Source organism: Lontra canadensis, unplaced genomic scaffold (genome assembly GCF_010015895.1).
Source record: "Lontra canadensis isolate GAN:19392208 unplaced genomic scaffold, GSC_riverotter_1.0 scaffold19, whole genome shotgun sequence".
NCBI classification, from domain to species: Eukaryota; Metazoa; Chordata; class Mammalia; order Carnivora; family Mustelidae; genus Lontra; species Lontra canadensis.
The window spans coordinates 4,547,675-4,572,635 of NW_022631013.1; the positions used below are offsets into that span (position 1 = coordinate 4,547,675).

Genomic DNA, 24,961 nt, shown 5'->3' on the forward strand with positions numbered 1-24,961 from the left:
AGAAAGAAAACAAATGAGCTTAGGAAAAAAGAAAAGAGACAAACCAAGAAACACTCTTTTTTTTTTTTTTTAAGATTTTTTATTTATTTATTTGACAGACAGAGATCACAAGTAGGCAGAGAGGCAGGCAGAGAGAGAGAGAGGAGGAAGCAGGCTCCCCGCAGAGCAGAGAGCCCAATGCGGGGCTCGATCCCAGGACCCTGGGATCACGACCTGAGCCAAAGGCAGAGGCTTAACCCACTGAGCAACCCAGGCGCCCCAAGAAACAAACTCTTAAAAAAAAAAGATTATTTATTCTAGAGAGAAGGAGAGAAAGAGAAAGAACATGAGCTGGGGAAGGGAAGAGGGAGAGAATCTCAAGCAAACTCCGTACTGAGCACAGAACCCGATGATCTCATGACCCTAAGATCAAGACCTGAGCCAAAAATAAGAGTAGGAAGCTTAACCCACAGAACCACCCAGAGACTCCAAACAAACTCTTGACTATAGAGAGTAAACTGATGGTTACGAAAGGGGTGGTGGGTAGAAGCATGGGGGAAATAGGTGATGGGGATTAAAGAGTACACATATCATGATGAAAAAAATAAAATGATTGAAACAAGGGGCTCCTGGGGGACTCAGTCGTTAAGCGTCTGCCTTCAGCTCAGGTCATGACCCTGGGGTCCTGGGATAGAGCCCCGTATTGGGCTCCCTGCTCAGCACGAAGCCTGCTTCTCCCTCTCCCACTCCCCTTCTTGCCTTCCCTCTCTCGCTATGTCTCTTTGTCAAATAAACAAAATCTTGAAAAAAAAAGATTGAAGGAAAACAAAAATAAATCTGAGATTCAGACTTTAGTATTTAGTGTTAATAGGCTCTATTTCTATTTCATGATGTTATTAATTTAATATCTCACCTTTGTTATCTTAAAGTCCTCTGTATTCTTTTTTATTTTTATTTTTTTTTAAGATTTTATTTATTTTTTTGTCAGAGAGAGAGAGAGTGTGAGAGTGAGCACAGGCCGATAGAGTGGCAGGCAGAGGCAGAGCGAGAAGCAGGCTCCCTGCTGAGCAAGGAGCCTGATGTGGGACTCGATCCCAGGACTTTGGGATCATGACCTGAGCCGAAGGCAGCCGCTTAACCAACTGAGCCACCCAGGCGTCCTTCCTCTGTATTCTTTAATTCAAAAAATAAGTATAGAGGGTTTGAATTATCAGTTATGACAGTCTACGCACCTGAACTTTCTTGAACTTTGCAAAATGGAAGGGAAATTCCTATTACCTTAGAGATTTGAACTGAGTCTCAGAAGAGACTGGACTTGAGCAGATAAATATACATAGGGAAGGGCGTCCTTAGTAGAAAGAACCACGTCAGCAGTGGCCAGAGAGGCTGGGACTACAGAGACCACGGTCACTATAAACCCACAGTAGTTCAAGTGAGAAAGAATGAAGGCATGAAAAGGGGTTGAATGTTGAGACAGAGTCAAGCTAGAATGTGCAGAACACGATGATTGGCTAAAAACAGTGGGGGAAAGAGACTCGTCAACAATAACATGGAGTTTTCAGGCATCTGTTAGGAAAGCTGGAGGCTTAAGAGAATGTAGGAGAGGAAAGGTTAAGGCAAGAGAAGTTGCTGAGTTTGTTATAGTCCTATTACACTTGAGATGCCTGTCGAGGGGTCCGTAGGCATTTTCATAACGTGTGTTTGTAGCTGGGAAGAAGTTAGAACTGGAGACCCCGATTTGGCATAAGTGGTAACTGAAGCCTTGGGAGTTGGTGAGATCACTGTGAACACGGAAATGGGGTGTTCCGTAACACTGGTCAGGCCGTCATCTCGGGGCTAAGGCCACAGCCGCTTGCTGAGTTTTGGCAAGAAGGGTGAATGGGAAATGAGATCCAAGGGAAACCTCCTCTTTTGGATGGCGGGTGTTACTCGCAGAGTACTCCCCTACCTCTACTGGGAAGACCTGGTACGAAGGTGTATGGGTACTGAACCAGTGCACAGGGAGAACCTGCTGTGCCAAGCTCTCCCTCAGGGAAAAGGAAGAGTTAAAATTCTAACTCTATTGCGGGTGTTTTCCATTTGAGATCCCCCTTAGTCATGGGTTGCTTGGTTCAGTCAGATATAAATGATTGGCAGGGTTGTTGTGAGAATTATGTAAAACAATGCACTTAAGGTTCTGAATGATAATAGGTGCTTGATAAGTGGTGGCTATTGTATTTCTAGCAGTTTTAGTAATTGTTCACATGTAATTGACACAATACTATTGAAACACCAAACTAGCAAATACTTCACACTGATTTGCAAATGCTTAAACAAATAGCGCTAGAGAGGCGCTCCGGGGATTGCTTCAAGATGGGGGGAGTAGGGACGAATGCTGAGCTCCAATTTCCCTGCCAAGCCACAGGAAGCATGGTTTTATCTGTTTTAGTTATCAGACATCACAAAAAAATGAGAGTTGTTTGAAATGAGCATAGACCTGAAGGCACAAGGGAAAGGAACAGTTACTGAATCCAGATAGAGCAGTGGCAACAGGGGACAGTCCACCAGAGCCATGGCTTCTGTAGGTGGCTCAGCACGGGGGATGCTGGGAGAACAGACGCCCTGACCACACGCTCCTTCCACCCACCAGTCTCCTTCTGGGGCTTCCTACCAGCAGAACCCGGTGGAACACAGGGGACCTCCATGGACCCAGCGCTAGGGGAGAAGAGATAGGAGAGTGGCTGCTGCGGGGCACATCTTGTCAAAATAGAACTGAGGAAAAGCCTGACCTTAGTAGTTGAGACTCTTACACTGTGACCTTCACATTTGTGAACTAAATTTGACTTAAAAATGGACCCAGCCTATCTATGCCCAGAGTATCTGACTCGGACATTTCATGAGATGCTTCTCTGGCTTTCATGTTTTTGGACTGCTTCCCCTCAAGTGACTGCACAGACAGGCTCTGTCTCCTTGATGCCAGAACAATCTAAGTACATCCCACCTTGTCTAATTGGGAAGATAAAGGAATCGTTCTTCTAAACCATTACAGTGTTAACTGCCCAGCAGCAGCTCTCTGTAGGATCACAGTCTCTCACATGGCCATACCCATTAGGTACCACATCTGTGCAGTCCCTAAGACACAGCCCCTGCCCTGTGGCACCTGGGACGCTTCCCAGCATTATGTGAGAGCATTAGCCTAGCTCGTGGGCCAAGCCACAGTTAACCAGTTGAATGTGGGCATAAAAGCCCTGGAGGAGGGCCATACAGGCACGGAGTGTGGTTCATGCCAAGAGATTCCAAAGTTGAATCCTTGGGAGGAGCTGCTGACATGTTTGAAATGACGTCATTGTCATTGGAGTAAATGTGTGGGGCCTGGCAGGGGCCTCAGGGATTACACTAACTGTGGCCTCCAGGGCTTCTTTTAGGAAGACCCCAGACTAACACCCCTTGAGACATTCAGGCTGCTGTGTGATCGGGGAAAACCTGACAGAAAGTTGAATTGGTATTCCACCTGGCAAATGTGTCTGTAATTTGGAAGTACAAAGGATTTTTTTTTTTTAATGAAGGCAAGGGTATGTGACCAGACAAGCTGCTTTGCTTCAGAAATAGGTGACTTCCATTCACAGAAGTAATTCATGTAAGGCACAGAAGACAACAGATTCCAGAATTGTCATAAAGGAATTTCTAAACTAAATGATGCAAGGCTAGAGGGCATCTGACTTTTTTTACTATGAGTTAGGATCATGATCCCATTGGTGAGGTCGATGCTTCTAGAAGGCAGACCTATTGTCCTGTTTAAAGAGTAGAGAAGTATATGGAGTGCACAGACTCACTTTTAAAGACGATGAAGAAAATGTCAGAGCAGGTGCTCTGGCCCAGGGACAAACACAGTGCGGGGCTACTGGGTCAGGTGAGTGATTTCCCTGAGGCTAGCAAAGGCTGATGAAAAGATTGCTTGTGTTATCTTCGAGTGGCCCCTGGTGCCCCCCAAAGTTGCCACCGTGTCACCAAGCTGGTTGTGAGACTGCTTTTCTAGAATCACTTGCATGTGCAGAGAATTGGTTTCCTGTTAAGGTCAGTCCTGTAAGAAAGGGGACAAGAATCAAAGTGCTTTTGAAGGAAACAGAGGGAATCTTCATTAGCTCAGGACTGGCCTGTTTCCTGCTCATATGGGTTTGAAGTGTGTGGGAGGGTAGGCACACAGCAGAACAGAAAGCCCTTAGCAGTTCTTCCTTTTGTGAGTGCTTTAGTTCCAAGATGACTTAAAAAAAAATAAAACAACACAAAGCAAAACCCCAGCTGTCCCCTAAGGCTAATGCAGACCATGAGTTGATAGAAATTCAGTGATCAAATTGGCTTTGTGGCAGGTTGATGCAAATTGTCCTTGACACAGCAATCAGTGATTGAAATTTCATTCTCCCATTTCACAGTTGAGGAAAATGAGACAAGATTTCAAGACCAAAGATTTTAACTACTCCGCTATCTGGTTGACAGTGCCAGGCAATTTGTAATTCACAAAATAGTCACCTGGGTTTAAGATGTATTACTTTCAATTATTGTGGGATCCTTCCAGTTCAACTTAAACGTACTGAGAATACAAGCTATCTGTCAAACGTAGTGCTCGATGCTAGAGAGTCGAGGGTGAGCAAAGCAGTTCTTTTCTTCAGGGAAATGGACATCTCAGGTACTAATTAGAGCACTGCCATTAGATTGATTAGTTGTGTGTGCTTTTCTGTAAATAAAAATATTTGAAAATTACAAAAAATAAAACTATATGAATAATAAGTGAACATCTTTAAAAAATTTTTTTAAATTAACATATAATGTATTATTAGCCCCAGGGGTACAGATCTGTGAATCATCAGGTTTACACACTTCACAGCACTCACCATAGCACATACCCTCCCCAGTGTCCATAACCCCACCTCCCTCTCCCAACCCCCCTTCCCCCAGGCAACTGTAAGTGAACATCTTAAACATACTGAACACAGTAAGTGAACATCTCCCTTCTTCCTCACCCCACCCTTAATTTCTAAGCTTGACAATTTCATTATCCAAAGGTACCACTGCTACTTAACTAGTGTATGACTTCTAGGCTTTTCTCTGTTTGGCAAAGACGAGATCACGCATATGGTTCTGTGTCTTTTTTTAAATTATTTTTATTTATTTTTATTTATTTAATTATTTAAAATATTATTTATTTATATTTATTTATTTTTTCTTAATGAATGAGGGGCATAAATCCATGCAAACTTCTAATATTCCATTCTATGTAAGAATCATCATTTACTTAGCCATGTTCCTATTCATGAATTTCATGGTGTTTCCAATTTTTGGCCATAGGCTGTGATGAATATCCTTGCCATGTCTTTGCCTATTTTTACCAGTAATTATGGAAGATATATTTTTATTGTAATTTTAAAATTAACATACAGCGTAATTGTGTGTGTGTGCAGCCCTATGAGTTTTAATGTTTTAGAAATTTGTGCAACTGTCATCACAATCAGAATACAGAACCATTCCATCACCCCAGAAGTCTTACTGGACTGACCCTTTGTAGCCCGATCTCTCCCACTCCTAATCCTGGGCAACCACTCATCTGCTATTCAGCCATAAAAGGCTTTCCTTTTCCAGAATGTCATATAAATGCAGTCATACAGTATGTAGCCTTCTGATGCTTCCTTACTTTACTCAACATCATACCATGTTGTTGCAAGGATCAACAGTTTGTTCCTTTCTGTTGTTGAGTAATACTCCATTGTGTGGATGTTGATAACTTCATCTATTGAAGGTCATTTGGGTATTTTCAGTTTTGAGTGATTATAAATAAATAGAATTGTTATAAACATTCGTTGCAGAAACAAAAATTTCCATTTCTCTCAGGTAAATACCAGGAGTAGCCTTGCTGGTTGATATGATGAATGTAAGTTTGCCTTTATGAAAAAAATGTGGAAGCATTTTCACAGTGATTGACCCACTCATTTTATGTTATACCCAGCAATGAATGAGAGGTACAGCTGTTGTGCTTTCTTAGTGCACTTAGTATTATCAGCGTTTTTTGATTGATGATAGTTTTGTTTTTAGCCATTCTGATAGGGGTATAGCAATATCTCATTTTTTATAATTCAATTATAATTTATAATTTTAATATCTCATAGTTTTAATGAGCATTTCCCTAATGGCTAATGAAATGGGACATCTTTCTGCATGCTTTTTTGCCATCCATATGTTGTCTTTGGTGAAGTGTCTCCAGTCTTTTGCCCATTACAAAAAATGAATTTTTTTTTACTGTTGAGTTTTGAGAGTTGTTTTTTTTTTTTTTTTTTTTATACCTTCTGGATACAAGTTGTTTGTCAGATATGTGACTTGCAAATATCCTCTCCCAGTCTGTAGTTGTCTTCTTACTTTTAGCACTGTCATTTATGGACCAAAGTTTTCAATGTTGATAAAATATAATTTGTTCATTTATTTCCATGTGGATCACGATTTTGGTGTCCTAGCTAACAACTCACAGCCTAACTCCAAAATCATGAAGATTTTTCTTCCATATCCCTGTATTTTAACATTTTATAGGATTCATTTTCAGTTAATTTTTAAGGTTGGAGGTTTTTTTCAGGGCTCAGTTATTTTTGCATATGGATGTCCAATTGTTCTATCACTATTTCTTAAAAAGACCTATTGTCACTGAATTGCTAAAAGATACATTTTTTATGTGAAATGGTGTAATATGAATATAGTTTCATTGTTAATAGGTTTTGAAGCCAGTCTGCTTAAGTTTGAACCTCAATTCTACCACTAATTATCTTTGTGACACTGACCATGTACTTAACCTCCCTTGGCCTTAGTCTCCTTTTTTGTAGAACAAAGAGTTATAGTTCCTACTCCGTAAGATTGCTATGATGATGATTATGTGTACTACGCTTGAAGCGGCACTTGACATGTAGTAAGTGATGAATTAGGGTTAGCTTTTTTTTTTTTTTAAAGATTTTATTTATTGATTTGACAGAGAGAGATCACAAGTAGACAGAGAGGCAGGCAGAGAGAGAGAGAGAGGGAAGCAGGCTCCCTGCTGAGCAGAGAGCCCGATGCGGGGCTCGATCCCAGGACCCTGAGATCATGACCTGAGCCGAAGGCAGCGGCTTAACCCACTGAGCCACCCAGGCGCCCCAGGGTTAGCTTTTATGTAGCTTTATAATTATTGTAGATATTGCAAGCATGTCCTATAAGTGCATTTCCAAGAAAATATAAAAGATTGCAACCATTTTTTCTTCAACCTACTAGTTGGCTATTTGTATTTCTTCATCTGTGAGTTAACACTGATTTATTTTCTCTAAGGTTTTATTTATTTATTAGAGAGAGAGAGAGGGCACATGAGCAGCGGGGTGGGGCAGAGGGAAAAGGAGGAGCAGATTCCCCACTGAGCAAGGACCAGGTGCGGGACTCGATCCCAGGATCCTGGGATTATGACCTGAGCTGAAGGCAGATGTTCAACTGACTGAACCACCCAGGCCCCCAACACTAATTTATTTGTATATTATATGTATTAACACTTTAAGTTTCACATAGAATAGTGTTTTTTTTCCATTAGAGGCTGGAACTTGAAGTTCCACCCCCTACCCTCTGGGGAGAGGTGAGGAGCTGGAGGTTGAATCAGCCAATCGTCAATGACTTAGTTATGAGTCAAAATGAACCTCCATAAAACCCAAAAGAACTGGACTCTGAGCTTCCAGGTTGGTGAGAACAGAGCTGGGGATTCAGGGACCGTGGTTCTCCTGAAGAGGGCACGGAAGCTCCCAGACCTCCCCCCATACCTTGCCCTCAGTACCTCTTCACCTGGCTGTTGATTTGGATCCTTTAACATATCTTTAATTAACTGGCAAATCTGTTTCTCTGAGTTCATTGAGACCCTCTAGCAAAATAAAAGAAGTTACTCTAGCAAACCTCCGAGGAGGTCCTGGGAGCCTCTGCTTTGTAGCCAGTCAGTCCAAAGTACAGGGAACAGACGGCACTTGCAGCTGGGATCTGAAGTCCAAGGAAGAGGGTTTGGGAAGCACCCATCTGTAGCCCAGTGGAGAAGCACAGATAACAGCCTGAAGTTGTGACTGGCGTCCGAAACAGGGTAGAGGGTGGGTAGTGGGCTGTCTTACAAGACAGAGCCCTTACTCTGGGGAATCTGATGCTGTGTCTGAGTACATAATGTCAAAATTGGGTGGAATTCTCAGACACTTGCTTGTGTCCAAGAATTGCTTGGTGTGGGACATTGGGGAACTCCTCCCCGCACATTGGAATTGAGTCCAGGAACCCAAAAAGAGTCGGTGTCCGTAAACCTATAAAATGGAACATAAATACCTTTCTTCACTATTGTTATAAGAATTCAGGGGTACAGTGTTTGTAAAGCACCCAGCACAGTACCTATTAAGTAGTATATGGTAAGGAATGCTAGCTTTGTCCCTACAGGGTATAATCTGAGGCCTGCTGGCAAGGCTACCTTCCTCCTTTGTCACTCTCTTCATAGTGACTATTATGATTCTGAGCTTTTTCTATTACAGACTCATTTCTTTTGTTTGCTCTTCTAATAGTTCTCAGTGTGTGGTCACTTTAGGCTATTCTTGATTATTCTCTTTTTTGTGCAAACAAATCAATCAAATTGGCTTCTTTATCAGGATCTGGAGATCAAGGCATGAGGAGTTAGAGTAGTTGAATTCTGTCTTGGAAGATAAAGACATTAGGTTGTAGAAGTAGACATGCACACATTTGGGCAGCATAAGGGTGGAGGGGAACTTGGCAGGTGATTGAGTCGGGAGAAGAACCCAGAAAGAATTGGTGGCCTGGCACCAAGTGTGGATTCCTCTGACACCTGATGCGTTTCCTGGCACAAATGAACGCAGTCCACTTAGGGAGCGGTCTTCTCTTGGGGTGAAGTGGACAGGAAAGATTGTAAGGCAGCATTGTAAGACTTGGGGGTATTGGCGAAGTAGGCAAACTTCATTTCTGCGTATTCCCAATCTCTCTGTCCTGTATCCTTTCCAGATTTTTGGCTGCCTCTCCTCCAGGTCTTTCCTCCTTGCCCCAGCTTCCACCAAGCTCCAGGATTCTCCATGTACCATTCTGCCAGATCTGTAAACATTCCCAATGCCCTCACATTAATGATCTGTCCAGTTACACTCATATCCCTGGTGACAGAAAGGGCCCTGGAGAGAAATCAGCAACTGGGGACTGGCTTGACTATTGCCTTTCATGGGACCACTGATGAGTCTCTTGTCTGTAGGCCTCAGTTTACTTTTTAAACACTGTGAGTCTTGCTTCGGGAAGTCTCTCAAGTCCCCTTCAGTTTAAACAAGACTCGATGGGGTGGTACCATGCTACCGCCACCCCCACCATGTGGAACAGAGTTTGTAAGTAAGTGCACACATGTGCTTTAAACCCAGTGAAGTCTCACTGGACGTTCTGCCTATTCCCTGGAAATAAACAGTTTCCTGCCAACTGACCGTAGCTAATTCTAACGAGAACACGTGTTACTCTCAAAAAGAAATCGATAGGAAAAGAATGATGCTGAAACTGTAATTAGGCAGACAACATTGTAGTCTTGAGGTAGAATAAACGATGTCACTAAACAATATCTGTAAAGTTAGAATATTTGTTATTTGCTCGATGTGTGAATTTATTCTAATGTAAGTTATCCTATCTCAGGAGGTGCTATAACCTCAAGAGGTGGGAACTGACTCAGTTTTTCTCACTGTTATGTTCTCACCCCCTAGCACAGTGCCTGGTATGAGCGAATGCCCGATAAATTTTTCAGGAGAAAAAAAAAAAAGAACATGTGTTACTTATCCTGGATGGAAAATTTCTGGTATTCTAAGGTGGGGAGAGGTTGCCATTTCATCCAGGAGACAAGGACCGTATTTGGCTGGGAGGCAGGGATGGGAAACAGGCATGCCCTTTGGGCAAACTGGCTTGGCACAGCTCCTGGTGAGATGTTAGAGATGCACAGCCTACTCACATCAAGGATGTCCTTCTCTAACTCCAGACTCCCAATTATACAATAAAAAAGTTAGCAACTTCCTTTAGTTATTTCTAGTCTTGTACGTTTTGGCATCTTCTCGTTAATTGCCCAGTACCTTCTTGGAAGGAACGTTGAGGATAATGTTAGTCCTCAGAGGCTTACTACATACATAAAAGGATCATGAAGAACAAAAAGAGATTAAAGTGTTGGAAGCATGCCTGGGAACTGGATTTCTTCAGAGAAGGCAAGAAAGCAGAGAAGATACTAAAAATAGTTTAGCACAGACACATAGAAATGGCTCTAGTAGTTCTGAGGATCCAATAAGAAGAAACTAACGCCAACTTTAGGATAGATTTAAGAAAGAACATTCTAGAAGTGAGTCTTATCAAACACTTAATCATTCTTAAAACCCTGCTTTGTAGTTACCCTTTCAGGGAAAAGTATTCTGTCTTCTCATAACCCTTTTGCTTTATCTGAGTAAGTCTAATTCTCCTTCAGGCCAAATGTCACTTCCTGAGGGAAATCTACCTGATCCACAAACCATTCCCCCACCCCAGCCAAGTCTGATTAAGTTCACCGTTATGCTATCCCATAGTCATAAGAACTTGTCATTCTCTCTCACACTATTTATCATGGTTCCAGGGTTACATTTATTTATGTCCCTAGTTTCCTACATCTGTCTTTCACATTTGCCTGGAAGCTACATGAGGGTTGAAATCATCTGTTTTATTTATTGTTGTATCTCCAAGATGGAGTACAGTCACTGGCACAAGGGAGGTACTCGGGAAATTTTTTTAGTAGATGGATGAACATATAAATGACTTCATGACAGGTTTTTAACCTACAGATCATTTTCCTTTTCTGAGCAGTATATATAAAAAAAAATATTCTGCCAAATATCCTGAGTAGTTTGGGGGTTGTCTTGACTTCTTCAGCTCTTTGCCAACTCCCTCATTCCAGAAATGCTTTGGTTAAGATAGTGTTCATTGACATTTTAAATATTTGGAAGTTTAAGATATCTACTGCTGTTACTAAGCTGAGACATCCAAGAACACCTTGGAAAGGTTTTAAATCAAGTCAAGATCAAATTTCCAAGAACTCGGGGCGCCTGGGTGGCTCAGTGGGTTAAGCCGCTGCCTTCGGCTCAGGTCATGATCTCGGAGTCCTGGGATCGAGCCCCGCATCGGGCTCTCTGCTCAGCGGGGAGCCTGCTTCCTCCTCTCTCTCTCTGCCTGCCTCTCTGCCTGCTTGTGATCTCTCTGTCAAATAAATAAATAAAATCTTTTAAAAAAAAAATTTCCAAGAACTCATACATACAGTTGTTTTATTTATTTTTTTAAAAATATTTTATTTATTTATTTAACAGACAGAGATCACAAGTAGACAGAGAGGCAGGCAGAGAGAGAGGAGGGAAGCAGGCTCCCCGCTGAGCAGAGAGCCCGATGTGGGGCTCGATCCCAGGACCCTGGGATCATGACCTGAGCCGAAGGCAGAGGCTTAACCCACTGAGCCACCCAGGCGCCCTATACAGTTGTTTTAAAGACATGATATCTTACTCCAGACACATATCGATGAAACTTTACCAATACTACAAATCTAAGGTGTTAAGAAGCACAAATAAATGACCTCAGTATGCAATAATTTAACCTGCTTTTTCTACTTACCCTGCCAGTGCTTTGAAGATGAGGGAGCTGGTTTAATCAGAACTTCATCATCTTCATCATCTGCAACAGTCTCGAACTTGAATGTGGGAAGAGAGGGACAGCAGGCTAATTGGAATAAGCATGTTGTACTGCATTGGAATGTATTCTCATTGATAATCATATTTAACCGTTCAGTTTTTTCATCTGTAAAAAGAAAAGTAGTTGAAAGTGGTGATCTTTAAGGTTTTGTGTGTTTTTATTGAAACAATATTTTTAAAAGATTTTATTTATTTATTTGACAGAGAGAGATCACAAGTAGGCAGAGAAGCAGGCAGAGAGAGAGGAGGAAGCAGGCTCCCCGCTGAGCAGAGAGCCCAATGTGGGGCTCGATCCCAGAACCCTGGGATCATGACCTGAGCTGAAGGCAGAGGCTTTAACCCACTGAGCCACCCAGGTGCCCCTGAAACAAATTTTTTTTCCCAAATTTTTTCCCCAAATGAAAGCTTACATGAGTGTAAATGTAAACATATAAAAGTTGAGTAGCTCATTGAGAGCACGTATGTGTGATAATTTCACCTTCACCAGTCTCAGAAACTTCTAGAACAACATTTTAGAAAACTGAGAAATAACTCCTTGAAATAATACAGCTTGAAAAATGGCTCCATCTCTGATTTCCAAATCAGTTAATTTCTATTATATGGGTATTCATTTAGGTCCACAATCCTTTCTATAATAATTAAAAATATATTTTTATTTAAAATATTTTAATTACAGCATAGTTAACATATGGTGTTATATTAGTTTCAGGTATACAATACAGTGATTCAGCAAATCCATATATGACTCGGTGCTGTTCAAGATAAGTGTATTCTTGGGTCACCAGGGTGGCTCAGTCCATTAAGCGTCTGACTTCTGATCTCCGTTCAGGTCATGATCTCAGGGCTGTGAGATTCAGCCCCACATTGGGCTCTGCTCTGGGTGAAGAGGCTGCTTCACATTCTCTCTCTCCCTCTGCCCCTCCCCCGGCTCCCGCACACTCTCGCTCTCTCTCAAATAAGTAAGTAAATCTTTAAAACAACATTAAGTGTACTCTTAATCCCCGTTACCCTATTTCACCCATCCTGCCACCCACCTCCCCTCTGGTAACCATCTGTTTGTTCCCCATAGCAAAGAAACAGTTTCTTGCTTTGTCTCTTTCTCCCCTCTTTATTCATTTATTTCTTAAATTCCACATATGAGTGAAAACATACGGTATTTTTCTTTCTCTGACTGGCTTATTTCACTTAGCCTAATGCTCTGTAGCTCCATCCATGTTGTTGTGAATGACAAGATTTCGTTCTTTTTTATGGCTGAGTGATATCTTATTGTGTATATGTGTGTGGATACACCACATCTTTCTCCGTGCATCTATTAGCAGACATCTGTGCTGCTTCCATAATTGGGCTATTGTAAATAATGCTGCTGTACACATGGGGTGCATCTATCCCCTTGATTTACTGCTTTTGTATTCTTAGCGTAAATACCCAGTAGTACAATTATTGAATCATATTCTTTTTTAAAATTTTTTGAGGAGACTCCATACTGTTTTCCACATAAATAAGACACATTTTAGTGGCTGCACCAGTCTGCATTCCCACCAACAGTGTGCAAGTGTTCTTTTTTCCCAAATCCTTACACTTGTTAAAAAACAAGTTTTTGATTTTAGCCATTCTGACAAGTGTGAGGTGGTATCTCATTGCGGTTTTGATTTGCATTTCCCTGATGCCGAGTGATGTGGAGCATCTTTTCATGTATCTGTTGGCTGTCTGAACGTCTTCTTAGGAGAAATGCCTGTTCATGTCTTCTGCCCATTTTTAAATTGGATTATGATGATGATGATTATTATTGGTATTGAGTTGTGTAAGTTCCTTATATATATTTGGATACTAATCCTTTATTGGGTACGTCATTTGCAAATATCGTTTCCCATTCAGTAGGTTGTCTTTTAGTTTGTTGGTTATGTCCTTTGTTGTACAGAACTTTTTATTTTAATATAGTCCCAATAGTTTATTTTTGCTTTTGTTTCCCTTGCTTTAAGAGACATATCTAAAAAGATGCTGTTATGACTGATATCAAAGAAATTATTGCTTATGCTCTCTTCTTGGATTTTTATGGTTTCAGGTTTCACATTAAGGTCCTTAATTCATTTTTAATTTCGTTCTGTGTACAGTGTAACAAACTGGTTCCGTTTCATTCATGAATGTAGCTGCCCAGTTTTTCAACACCGTTTGTTGAAGAGATTCTTGTTTTCCCTTTGCATATTCTTACTTCCTCTGTTGAAGATTAATTGGCATGTAATTATGGCTTTATTTCTGGCCTTTCTATTCTGTTCCACTGATCTATGTGTCTATTTTTTTATTACTATTTTTGTTTGTTTCAAATTTTTATTTAAATTCTAGTTATGGGTGCCTGGGTGGCTCAGATGGTTAAGTAGCTACCTTCGCTCAGGTCATGATCCCGGGGTCTGGGGATCGAGTCCCGTGTCGGGCTCCCTGCTCAGTGGGAAGCCGGCTTCTCCCTCTGCCTCTCTCTCTCTCTCTATGTCTCTCATGAATAAATAAATAAAAGCTTTTTAAAAAGATTAATTCTAGTTAGTTAACATATAGGGTAATATTGGCTTCAGGAGTAGAATTCAGTGGTTCATCACATATAACACTCAGTGTTTATCACTAGTGCCCTCCTTTATCCCCATCACCCATTTGGCCCATCCCCCGCCCACCTCCCTCCATCAACCCTCAGTTTATTCTCTATAGTTAAGAGTCTCTTATGGTTTGCTTCCCTCCTTTTTTCCCCCCTTTCCCATATGTTTACCTGTTTTATTTCTTAAATTCCATATATAAGTGAGATCATATGGTATTTTTCTTTGTCTGATTTATTTCACTTAGCATAATACACTCTAACTCCACCCACATCAATGACTATTTTTAAAGGAAAATATTTCTTTGTCTTAGTTAATGAGTCATTATTCAGAGCAATATTAAATATAAGAAAATCTAAGGGCAAAAACAATTTATAAACATTTCGAGTGTACCACAATGCAGTTTAATAAGCAAATGTTACTGTGAACGATTAGATGATGTGTCTGTCCTACAGCAGACAAATGACAGAGTGAGCCAAGTAACATTTTAGGATATTGGGCTTCAACTGTGATGGACAATCATTTGTTAACTTGGCAGATGCCATGTCATGATGGAAAGCATTTCTTTATAAATAAGACACATTTTAGGCAAATATTAAAAAGTGTTTGCAAGGTCTTTGCTAAGGAAAAATCATATCAATCCCCAAAGCGTGAAAGATGCCTGAAATTCAACATGCGTCTTACTTACTCATATAGCAAACTTAGCCTTTTCCTTGATGCTAGATGTGTCAAGAACTAAGCACTGGGTTGGACTAGAGCCCTTCAGACCATGCCTGAGGTGAAAGAACTCCATGCCAGTCCCCAGTGGGACTTGGAGAAGACAGAGTTATAATGTAGGAAAAGGCGTTAGGAACAGGAGATGATACTGGTGTGAGCCCGGTCTGTCTTTTGGCAATTTTTCTGAGGCCCGTGTCCCCAGTAGCAGATTTCTCTGTGGCACCAGCTGTGTACCTACAGTCACACCTTTCACCGTGTCAGTGGCTGAACTCTTTCAAGAAGCCACAGGCCACAGCTGTACCCATGGCATTAGGGCCCCGGCTCCTTTATTCTCTTTGAGAGGCCAAGTATGGTTACTCTTCTTCTGCCTATTCTCGAAGGGTTTTTTCTTTTTTTCTTTTTAAACCCATGTTTTTTTCCCCCAGCATTGTGGAATGGTATCACATTTCCCACTAGTCTAAAGAAGAGAAAAAGAGAAAAATGCATTACTTGGATGCAATCCAAAGAGATTGGGATATAGGGACAAATGATGAGAGACACATATATTCCTTTGGCTCTTGATTCCCTTCCAAATACAACTTTTTTTTTTTTTTAAGATTTTATTTATTTATTTGAGAGAGAGACAGTGAGAGAGAGCATGAGCAAGGAGAAGGTCAGAGGGAGAAGCAGACTCCCCTTGGAGCTGGGAGCCCGATGCGGGACTCGATCCCGGAACTCCAGGATCATGACCTGAGCCGAAGGCAGTCGTCCGACCAACTGAGCCACCCAGGCGTCCCCAAATACAACTTTTTAAGGGACGAGCAATAGCATTTACTTTTTACATTTGATTTTTATGTGTAGGTATTATTCAAATGGTTCTAAAAGCCAGCGTACATATGTATATGGTGACAAACCTTCCTCTTATCATGTCCCCCAGCTACCCCACTCTCCCCTAATGGGTCAATCTTGTTCTCAGTTTCATGTCTCACCTTCCAGAATTGCTTTAGGCATAAGCAGACAAGTACAAATGCATACTCTTGTTCCAGGAAAACTAAGTAGATGATTTTTAAGATCCATCGCAGGAATCTGGTAGGGATTTCTTCTCATCTCCCTAGCTCACATACAAAATCCTTCTGACACCTCACTGAAAATGGCATGACCAAGGACAGACAACTCACTGGTGGGAGAGGGCTTCCTGTAAGTGGCATGCTGAGTAAGGGGAGGAAAGCCTAGTCCAGTCTGGACCCGCAGAAGTATGTGATTTCCCTTTCTGTCACTGAAAGTAAAGGGAGAGAACTGGGAGCAAAAAAAGGAAAAAGAAACCGGATCCATACCCAGAAACCGTGTAGAGATGAAGCATGGCTGTCTTTTCAAATCAGCTGCGTTTTCTATTATTTCCTAACATCCTTCAAAAACCAGAGCCAACGCAAGTTCAGTGAGTTCAGAATCAGTCCCTTAGTTTTGGCAAGTCACTCACCTGGTCCTAGAAATGAGCCTCGATCGAACTGGAGCTGAAAGATTTACGGTGTTTCCTTCCTCTGATGACTCTCTCTGGGAACATGCCTGGAATGAGTAAGTGTGGGAGACGAGGTGGTATTCACAGCTGGACCTACGTGTGGAGGGGAGCTGGGCTTCAGTGTTATTTTTGGAGGCCCTAATTCCACTGCTAGTTTTCCTCACTCATCCTCTCTTACAGCACTTTTTTTTAATTATTGTTTTTTTAATCACAATCCCTGTCTCTTCTCTGGAGATCGTGAAGTTACCATTGAGGCTTGGAGCAAGATACATGCTTCTTTAGGGTCAGGTTTGGAAACCCATTCAAGGCAAATTTTGTCCCTCAGTCCCAAATATTGAGTTAACGTTACAAGAAAAAAAATATATAGCTCTCATTCCCACTTACATTAAGATCTGATTTGGACATTCTTCTTAATTAATCAGACAAAAATGTAACTCCTAGTAGTGTCCTTCTCAAATTATCACTGCATCCATCCAACACTGGCGATTGTCATTAAAATTCTAAGAGGACTTCATGGCAGGCATAATGTCTGACATAAGCAAAGGCTCAAAAAAGATCTGGTAGATGAATACCAGTTAGCCTAGATACTCAGCAATTGATCACCTTCCTGTGGCATTTTATAAAAATTAAAACATTTGCTTTTTCTTTCTTTAAACTTACTACTTCTCAAAACAGCCTTTTAAATTTGGGCAAGGATGTCAATTTAGACTCAAAGGAACACTTACACGTTTAACTCATTATTCTAGAAGTCGGAGTTGTAAACTTGAACCAAGCAGATCTGGAATAAAATTGGTCCATCCATCCATCCATCCACCCAACCACCCACTCATTCAACAAATATTTGTTAAGTCCTACATGCAGGGACTAGGCAGGGCACTCCTATATACGTCAGTGTGAACAAAACAGCTTCTCTCCTTCACGGAACTTGTCATCCATCGTGCTTGACCTTGCTAGCCCCCAGGTCATTGCATGTAGACTTGGGGATCAGCCATCACCTGAGCCAGTGAATACCCTTCATCCCTGGTTTTCCACACTTGAGAGGAGCAGAGATTTCATTAGTTCATCTTAGAAACTTTGGAAATCAGAAGAGAAGAGAGGGGAGGGAGAGAATGTGAAAAGACGGCATTTTCTTTTCTAAAATGTGCTTCATCATTTATAAAAAAAACTTTTAGATAGGATTTCATTTTCACATTTGGGGACGGTTGAGGTTTGGGCCTAGTGTTCAGGAAATAGAATTAAGAGAACTGAAATAATAGTCGTTGTAAACCCCATAAGACACAGTGCTTAGTAAGTTTGGTACTTTATCTCATTTAATCTTTACAGGAATCCTGCAAAATGGGTCTTGTTAGCCTCATTTTTTTTTAAATAACTTTATATTTTTTAAAGATTTTACTTATTTATTTGAAAGGGAGTGGGAGCAAGAGAGAGCAGGAGCAGGGGGAGGGAGAAGGAGAAGCAGACTCTGCTGCTGAGCCGGGACCCAGACATGGGGCTCGATCCCAGGACACTGGGATCCTGACCTGAGGCAAAGGCAGATGCTTAACCCACTGAGGCACCCAGGCACCCCTGTTAACCTCATTTTAGAGATGAGGCAAATGAGGCTTAGAAGGAAACGTGGCCCTCACTCAGTCCTTCTCTATGGAATTCTTTGATAAGATGAGAGTACCACATTCTCATTAATTTTTAATAATTAAAATTACTTTCATTAATAATTAGTGACAATAATGCTATTGTTGTGAATTTAACTCAACAAGCATTTGCTGAATACCTAACTAATGTCACAGACACTGGAGTGGGTAGAGCTATAATGCACAGCTCTGTTTGGGGGGATGGAGAGTAACTGAGAGTCCATGGCAGCCACGGTGTGCGGTGGGGCAGGAGGGGCTCATAGTGTCTAGGTGATGCCATGGTAAAGAGTTTCAGATCTTGTCCTATGGAACAGTAGCATTTTATTTTATTTTATTTTTAAAGATTTTATTTATTTATTTGACAGAGATCACAAGAAGGCAGAGAGGCAGGCAGAGAGAGAGGGGGAAGCAGGCTCCCTGCTGAGCAGAGAGCCCGATGCAGGGCTTGATCCCAGGACCCTGAGATCATGACCTGAGCTGAAGGCAGAGGCTTTAAGCCACTGAGCCACCCAGGCGCCCCGAACAGTAAGTAGCATTTTAGAAAGACAGCTCACCAGCTATTTTCAGCCAGGACTCTATAAGCCCCCATTTATCCCATGGAGCCACATTAATAACCTTCCTCATGGTGACACACCTTCTTTCTTTTTCAGGAACAGTGGACAGTGCCATGGACCTGATCCTGATCAATTCCCTACCTCTGGTGTCTGATGCGGAAACGTCCCTCACCTGCATCGCCTCTGGTTGGCGCCCCCATGAGCCCATCACTATAGGAAGGGACTTTGAAGCCTTAATGAACCAGCACCAGGATCCACTGGAAGTTACTCAAGATGTGACCAGAGAATGGGCTAAAAAAGTTGTTTGGAAGAGAGAAAAGGCTAGTAAAATCAATGGTGCCTACTTCTGCGAAGGGCGCGTTCGAGGAGAAGCAATAAGGATCCGGACCATGAAGATGCGGCAGCAAGGTAACATGCCCATTCGTCGGGGGCCGTGGGGTCCGCTGAGGCTCACACAGAGCTCGTCTGCTGCTTGTCTCTAGTACGCACATAGCATTCGGGAGCAAAGACACCGGCCAGTCCGCCTCACCCACGTTCGACCCCTTTGCCGGACATTGTGCCTGGTTCCTGAGATGAAATGAACTGTAATACTTATTGTGCTAAGGTTTCCGTGGCCCTAATGGAGATAGGAACATGTTACGTGTATGGAGTAAGGAAATCACAGAGACGAAGACAGCTGTCCATGCCAGGATAGTAGCTGTTTTGAGCTTTCTAATTGAGTTTTCATGTTTCTTTGTTTTGCTTGCCCCTGAGTATTCTTAACAGAAGTCACTGTTTTCAGGGGACAATGTGGTAGAAATAAGAATCTTAAAAGGGGAGCATCTATCAATAACTTAACTGGTTCCTTAGTCTGTTGGCTATCTGTGGCTGTGGTCATGCTGTGTCCCACACAACCACAAACCCCAGTGGCACACCACAGTAAGCGTTCACAGCCTGTGAGTGTAAGTCAGCTGGGCGGATTGGGTGGCTCTGCCGTTCCCGACCCGGCTTTCTCACATGTGGACGTTGGCCGACGGTAGGCATATTATGCTGGCCTTGGCTGTACCAGCCTGGCTCTGTTCCATGCATCGATTTTCCTTTCGCAGGTTTAGCTAGGTGCACTGTCACGGAGATGGCAGAAGTGCAAGAGAACAAGAGGAAATGCACAAGGCTTCTTGAAACTCAGCCTCAGTGTTGTGTGCTCTCACTCCTGTCTCGTTTCTTTGCCCAAGAAAGTCAAATAGCTGAGCCTAAGCTCACAATGGCTGGACCTCCCACAATTAAATGGCAAAGATGACGGAGTCAGGGAAGGAGACAGGGGAGGACCTTCCAGCCCTCTGCCATTCTTGGAAAGAGACCGTGGTTTCGTTTTGGCACTTGAGTGGCCACACTTAGCTCACAGAACCCTGGAATTTTGAAGGGAGGTGTTGAGGGGTTTCTGCAAAGGGGCACATTATTCTTAGCTACCGCCTCACAAGGCAGTGATGGGATGGGACCTTTGTCCCAAAATACAAGTGGCTCTAAGCTAAGTCTTTAGTCCCGTCCACCAAACTGATGACAGCTGGAGAAGGCAGCTGTGCATATTCTTTAATGGTTCTGTTTTGCCCTAAGGCTCCCAGGCCTGGACAGGTGCGTAGACTCCTGGTATCTTGATGCTGCTTGCTGGGAGGAAGGCACAGAATTCCAGCAGAGATGACCTCTCCTTGCTCTGACTGGAATGATCTGGCCACTCATGTGTCAACCCTTTTTTTCTGAGCTGGTCATACCTCTAGAGGAATCCTTTCCAGATTGATGTCATCATATCCACAGGGACCGTGGCCTGAGAAAGTGTCATTTTAGGAGAAAATGACATTGTGAACTCTTCCGGGTTTGATTTTTCATTGCTAGACTGATCCACATAAATAACATAGCTCTATGTGTGTCTCTGGTGGGCCGTTTTTAAGCTAGGAGTCTGCATTTTTTTTTTTTTTTTAAGACAAGTGTCTCTCAAAGTTGAATGAGCTTCTAGATCACCTGTGGGTCTTGGTAAAATGCAGACTCTGATCAGTAGGTCCTTGAGGAGAGTCAGGAGAAGGTGCATTTCCCACAAGGTCCCAGGTGGTAAGATTCCTCTGGGCTGTGATAATTAAAAGATTTGAAGGCAGCAAGCTCATTTTAAAGTCAAAAGTGATAAAAATCACCATTCATTACAAATAAAGGAAAAGGTTTTCTTAGCAAAACTGTACCGGTCACCTTTAAATGACACTAGGGTGAGTGGGAAAGTGCACAACAGACGTTCCCAGGAATGCAGCTCTCCGGTGAGGGAAGAGAGTTTGAACAAAGGGATGTGAGGTGTGCCAAAGCTATCAGAGCTGAAGAGTCAGCCCTGTTATGTTCCACACGTGTCATTCAGGATTTGACTTGTGTCAAGAGTTAGTCCTTTCTGCTGACGTTTCCACATTCACAATGAAGATAATCCGAGACGTGGGCCCCCGTGCCTTCGTAGGAATGAAATGTGGGGTGCCACTGTGCCCTTTTCAGGCTGGTATGGGTCTGTCCTTGACGGTGTAGAAGTAAGAACCTGCAGAGTATATTAAACCAGAATTTGGGGAGTCAAAGACCAACCGTAACGACCGCTCCAAACGGAAGGTCTAGACCAGTGCAGGGAAAAGAGAGCTTAAATTCAGCTAAATGAAGTGAAGGCTGGCTTGCTAGCGAGAAAGCATGGGGAGAAAATGGCTTTTAGATGCCTTTTCTCGTGAGTTTTAATTCTTTTCCCACCACTCACCAGCTCTGGGGCCCTGGACAATTTCTTTAACATCCACTGGTCTCATTTTTCATCATCTGTGAAATGAGTATAATGATACCTTCAAAATACCATGAGTGCCTTTACATGAAGAGTGGATGGATACGGTCGACATGTTGCTAAAAGCTGGGGTGAAATGAGACCTTGCAGAGTGAGTTACAGAATAACAATAGTGGTTTGTAAATGGTGGGAATGGGATTTTAAAAAAAGATTTTATTGATTTATTAGAGAGAGAGAGAGAGAGAGAGAGAAAGCATGAGAGGGGAGAAGCTCAGAGAGAGAAGCAGACTCCCTGCAGAGCTGGGAGCCTGATGCAGGACTCGATCCCAGAACTTCAGGATCATGACCTGAGCCAAAGGCAGTCACTTAACCAACTGAGCCACCCAGGCACCTGGGAATGGGATTAAATGACCAGTGACCTGACTGCGGAGCCTATGTGGGTGACTGTTACATTACGCTTGGCACATCCCTCCCACTTGCTGTTAACCCCCCTCCTCCATTCTGAGCACGTGTTTTATAAGGTAGAGCCAGTCCATCGGAAAGCCTGCAGGGCACCCCAGGGCACAGTGTAGAGACATGGGCTTGAGCCTCTGCAACTGAATCATAGGATGCAGGGAAAACTCCTTCACTGAAATCATTTTTCTCACTTGAAAAAAATAATGCAGGTAGAGATTTTTACCCCAGACATCTGAGAATCAAAGGAGATAGCCAATCTACCTGGCTCCTAGTAAGTCTTCAGTAATCATCACAGTGCCATGGAATAAGCAATCATTTAGTAAGACTATTTTTCTACTCCGTTGTGGAAAAATGTAATACCATCCATTAACGTAATTGTGGAAATGTATACAAAATAGGAAAAGAGGTAGCGCTTTCGCTCCTGCATTTTAATAACAACATCACCGGCTGTTGAACTGATTCTGTTTCTTTCGCTGACCATCCAGTAGCTGAAATGTGGTGGGAGGAAAGTGTTATCCTTTACGGTGAATCAGGAAAACCTGCACAGCTCTGTCTTTGTGACACTATTAATTCCCTAGCAAAACACCAGGGGATCTCAGAGGTGCCTGCGCAGGGACATAGCAGGATAGGATAAACAGCAATGTAGTCCAGCTTGCTGCTGACTCGTGCATCTGGGGAGGAAGTGGAAAATCCATTTGAGATGGGCCAAAATACGCTTATGTTGGCTCTCACACGCCAAACAGTCAAACCGTTTTTATCAATGGCATCATGCAAAAAAATCAAAAGCAGTTTGTTCAAACCTCAGTGGTGATTTCATTTGGGGGTAGGGAGGTATAAATGAAGTTTGAGACATTTTCACATCCAAACGCTGTCTCGGTGTTCCATCAGAAGGAAGCATAGGTTATTTCCTTCCTATTTTCATCTGAGAAATCGCTTTACTTTAAGAACATCAAATTTTGCAGGGGCGCCTGGGTGGCTCAGTGGGTTAAAGCTTCTGCCTTCAGCTCAGGTCATGATCTCAGGGTCCTGGGATCGAGCCCTGAGTCGGGCTCTCTGCTCAGCGGGGAGCCTGCTTCCCCCCCACCCGATCTCTCTGCCTGCCTCTCCGCCTACTTGTGATCTCTGTCTATCAAATAAATAAGTAAAATCTTAAAAAAAAAAAAAGAACATCAAACCTTGCAAATATGATTTGTGAAGTTGATAGAAAGGAGCTATTTCTATCTAAACAACACAGATGAATGTGTTAGAAGCAGAAAGAAAATAGGAAAACTTGAGATCTGATTCATTCATATATTCTTTCATTTCCCAAGTACTCTTAAGCCTCTTTTTGTGTCACACATGGGAACTGAAGTGACGGTAACATTTCCTGAATACTTCTGTGCCTGACATCCCCCTAGCTATCTTATAGACATTACTGCATAGTTTAGTCTTTACCAAATGTATCTCTGAAGAGGACTGTTAGGACCTGTAATAATAGATGAGGCTTAGATCAGTTGCAACTTAGATGCAGTCACACACCTGGTTTTCATTGTCGGATCTGGAAAGGTTCACTCGGGCTGATCACAGAAGCCAGGACCTGACCAACACCCCGTGCTGCCTTTCAAAACAGATGTGAACTTGCGTCTTGGAGCGTTCAGGCTAGCAGGGGTGCTGCGCTCTGCGGGGGCTGGCATGGGGACGTGCGGGGCCTTCAGAGAGCAGCCTTGAGGCACTCACCCTGGATCCCAGGGGAGGGGTAAAGTTCCTGGAGAAAGGGACATCTACGGGGGCCGGGGGCCGAGGATGAGTGACACTTGGTGAGACATAGGGGGAAGGAAGGAGCCGAGGAGAGGGAGGAAGTTCATGACTTGGGTGTGAGTGATCTGTGGTCCTTTTGTAGAGCTGAGTACGGTTCAGAATGGCTGCTGTTGAGAGCTGAGGCCGTGGGCTTGGAGTGAGATGGGTCTGGAGAGCTAGCGTTGTTGAGCAAGTGGGGGCATCTTGAGTTCATGTCTCAGCTTTCACACGGATTCACTGTCAGGAAGCCTCGGGTACGGGACTAACTCACCCTTAACTCCATCTCCCACATGGGTAGACAAATGGATACACCATCTTTCTAGCACACTTGTGAGACTGCACAAAAAAGTAATGGGCATAAAACTATGTTATTACCCTTAGTCTCTATCATTAAAGGAGATACCCAAAATTGAACTCAATTATTTTACATCAGTGAGAAATATCTTTGTTTATAAGTGTTACTATGACCTCTTCTCTTCATCAGCCCTTAAGGAATAGGGAATCATGTTCTTAGTTAAGCTCTGTCCATTAAGTAGCCCATTCAAATGACCTTGAACAAGTCATCTTCATATTCAGTCCCTAGCAATCTCATTGATAAACGAGGTACTAGGACTTTAAAGCCTTGTGAGTACTAACATTATATAGCCTCTGAAAAGCTTCCAGACCCAAGGAATCTAGTTTAAATCCTGACTCTCCCATGAATTTGCTACATGATTTTGAACAAGTTACTTTACCTCTCTGTACCTTAACGTCCTCATTTGTAAAATTAGGATAATTGTAGTACCTATCTGATAGAGATATTGTGAAAATTATATCTGTATGAAGTGCTAAGAAAAAGTTGTGCCTGATCGTAGGCACTGTTGAAAGGTGCTTATTATTTTCATGATCCAGTCAAGTCACGACATTAATCTGTGCATACTGTAGACCAGCGGGGCTCCAGCAAAGGTCAGCATGAAAGTTGTAGATCCCTGTATTAGTACTCAGCAGAGAACAGTCAATTTAGAGCCATTAATGCAGGAGTGGGCAGGATGGGTGGGGTGGACTCTGCTGTTACTGTGTTTCTACCGAAGAAAACAGGGAGCTTATGGGACACCTGGGTGGCTCAGTGGTTAAGCATCTGCCTTTGGCTCAGGTCACGATCCCAGAGTCCTGGGACCAAACTCCACATAGGGCTCCCTGCTCTGCGGGGAGCCCGCTTCTCCCTCCTGTCTCTTGCTCCCCCTGGTTGTGCTTTATCTCTCTCTGACAAATAAATAAATAAAATCTTAAGAAAAAAAAGAAAGAGAACAG

General features: G+C 42.7%; 1 protein-coding gene across 3 annotated transcripts in view; it reads left to right on the plus strand.

Moving 5' to 3' along the window:
• TEK (TEK receptor tyrosine kinase) overlaps positions 1-24,961 on the plus strand; it is a 97,506-nt gene that overhangs the window by 26,557 nt on the left and 45,988 nt on the right. For all 3 annotated transcript variants that reach the window (XM_032860326.1, XM_032860327.1, XM_032860328.1), the window contains one exon: positions 18,772-19,083. In XM_032860326.1, the coding sequence (XP_032716217.1) occupies positions 18,772-19,083 (312 nt within the window). The remainder of the gene's footprint in view (positions 1-18,771; positions 19,084-24,961) is intronic.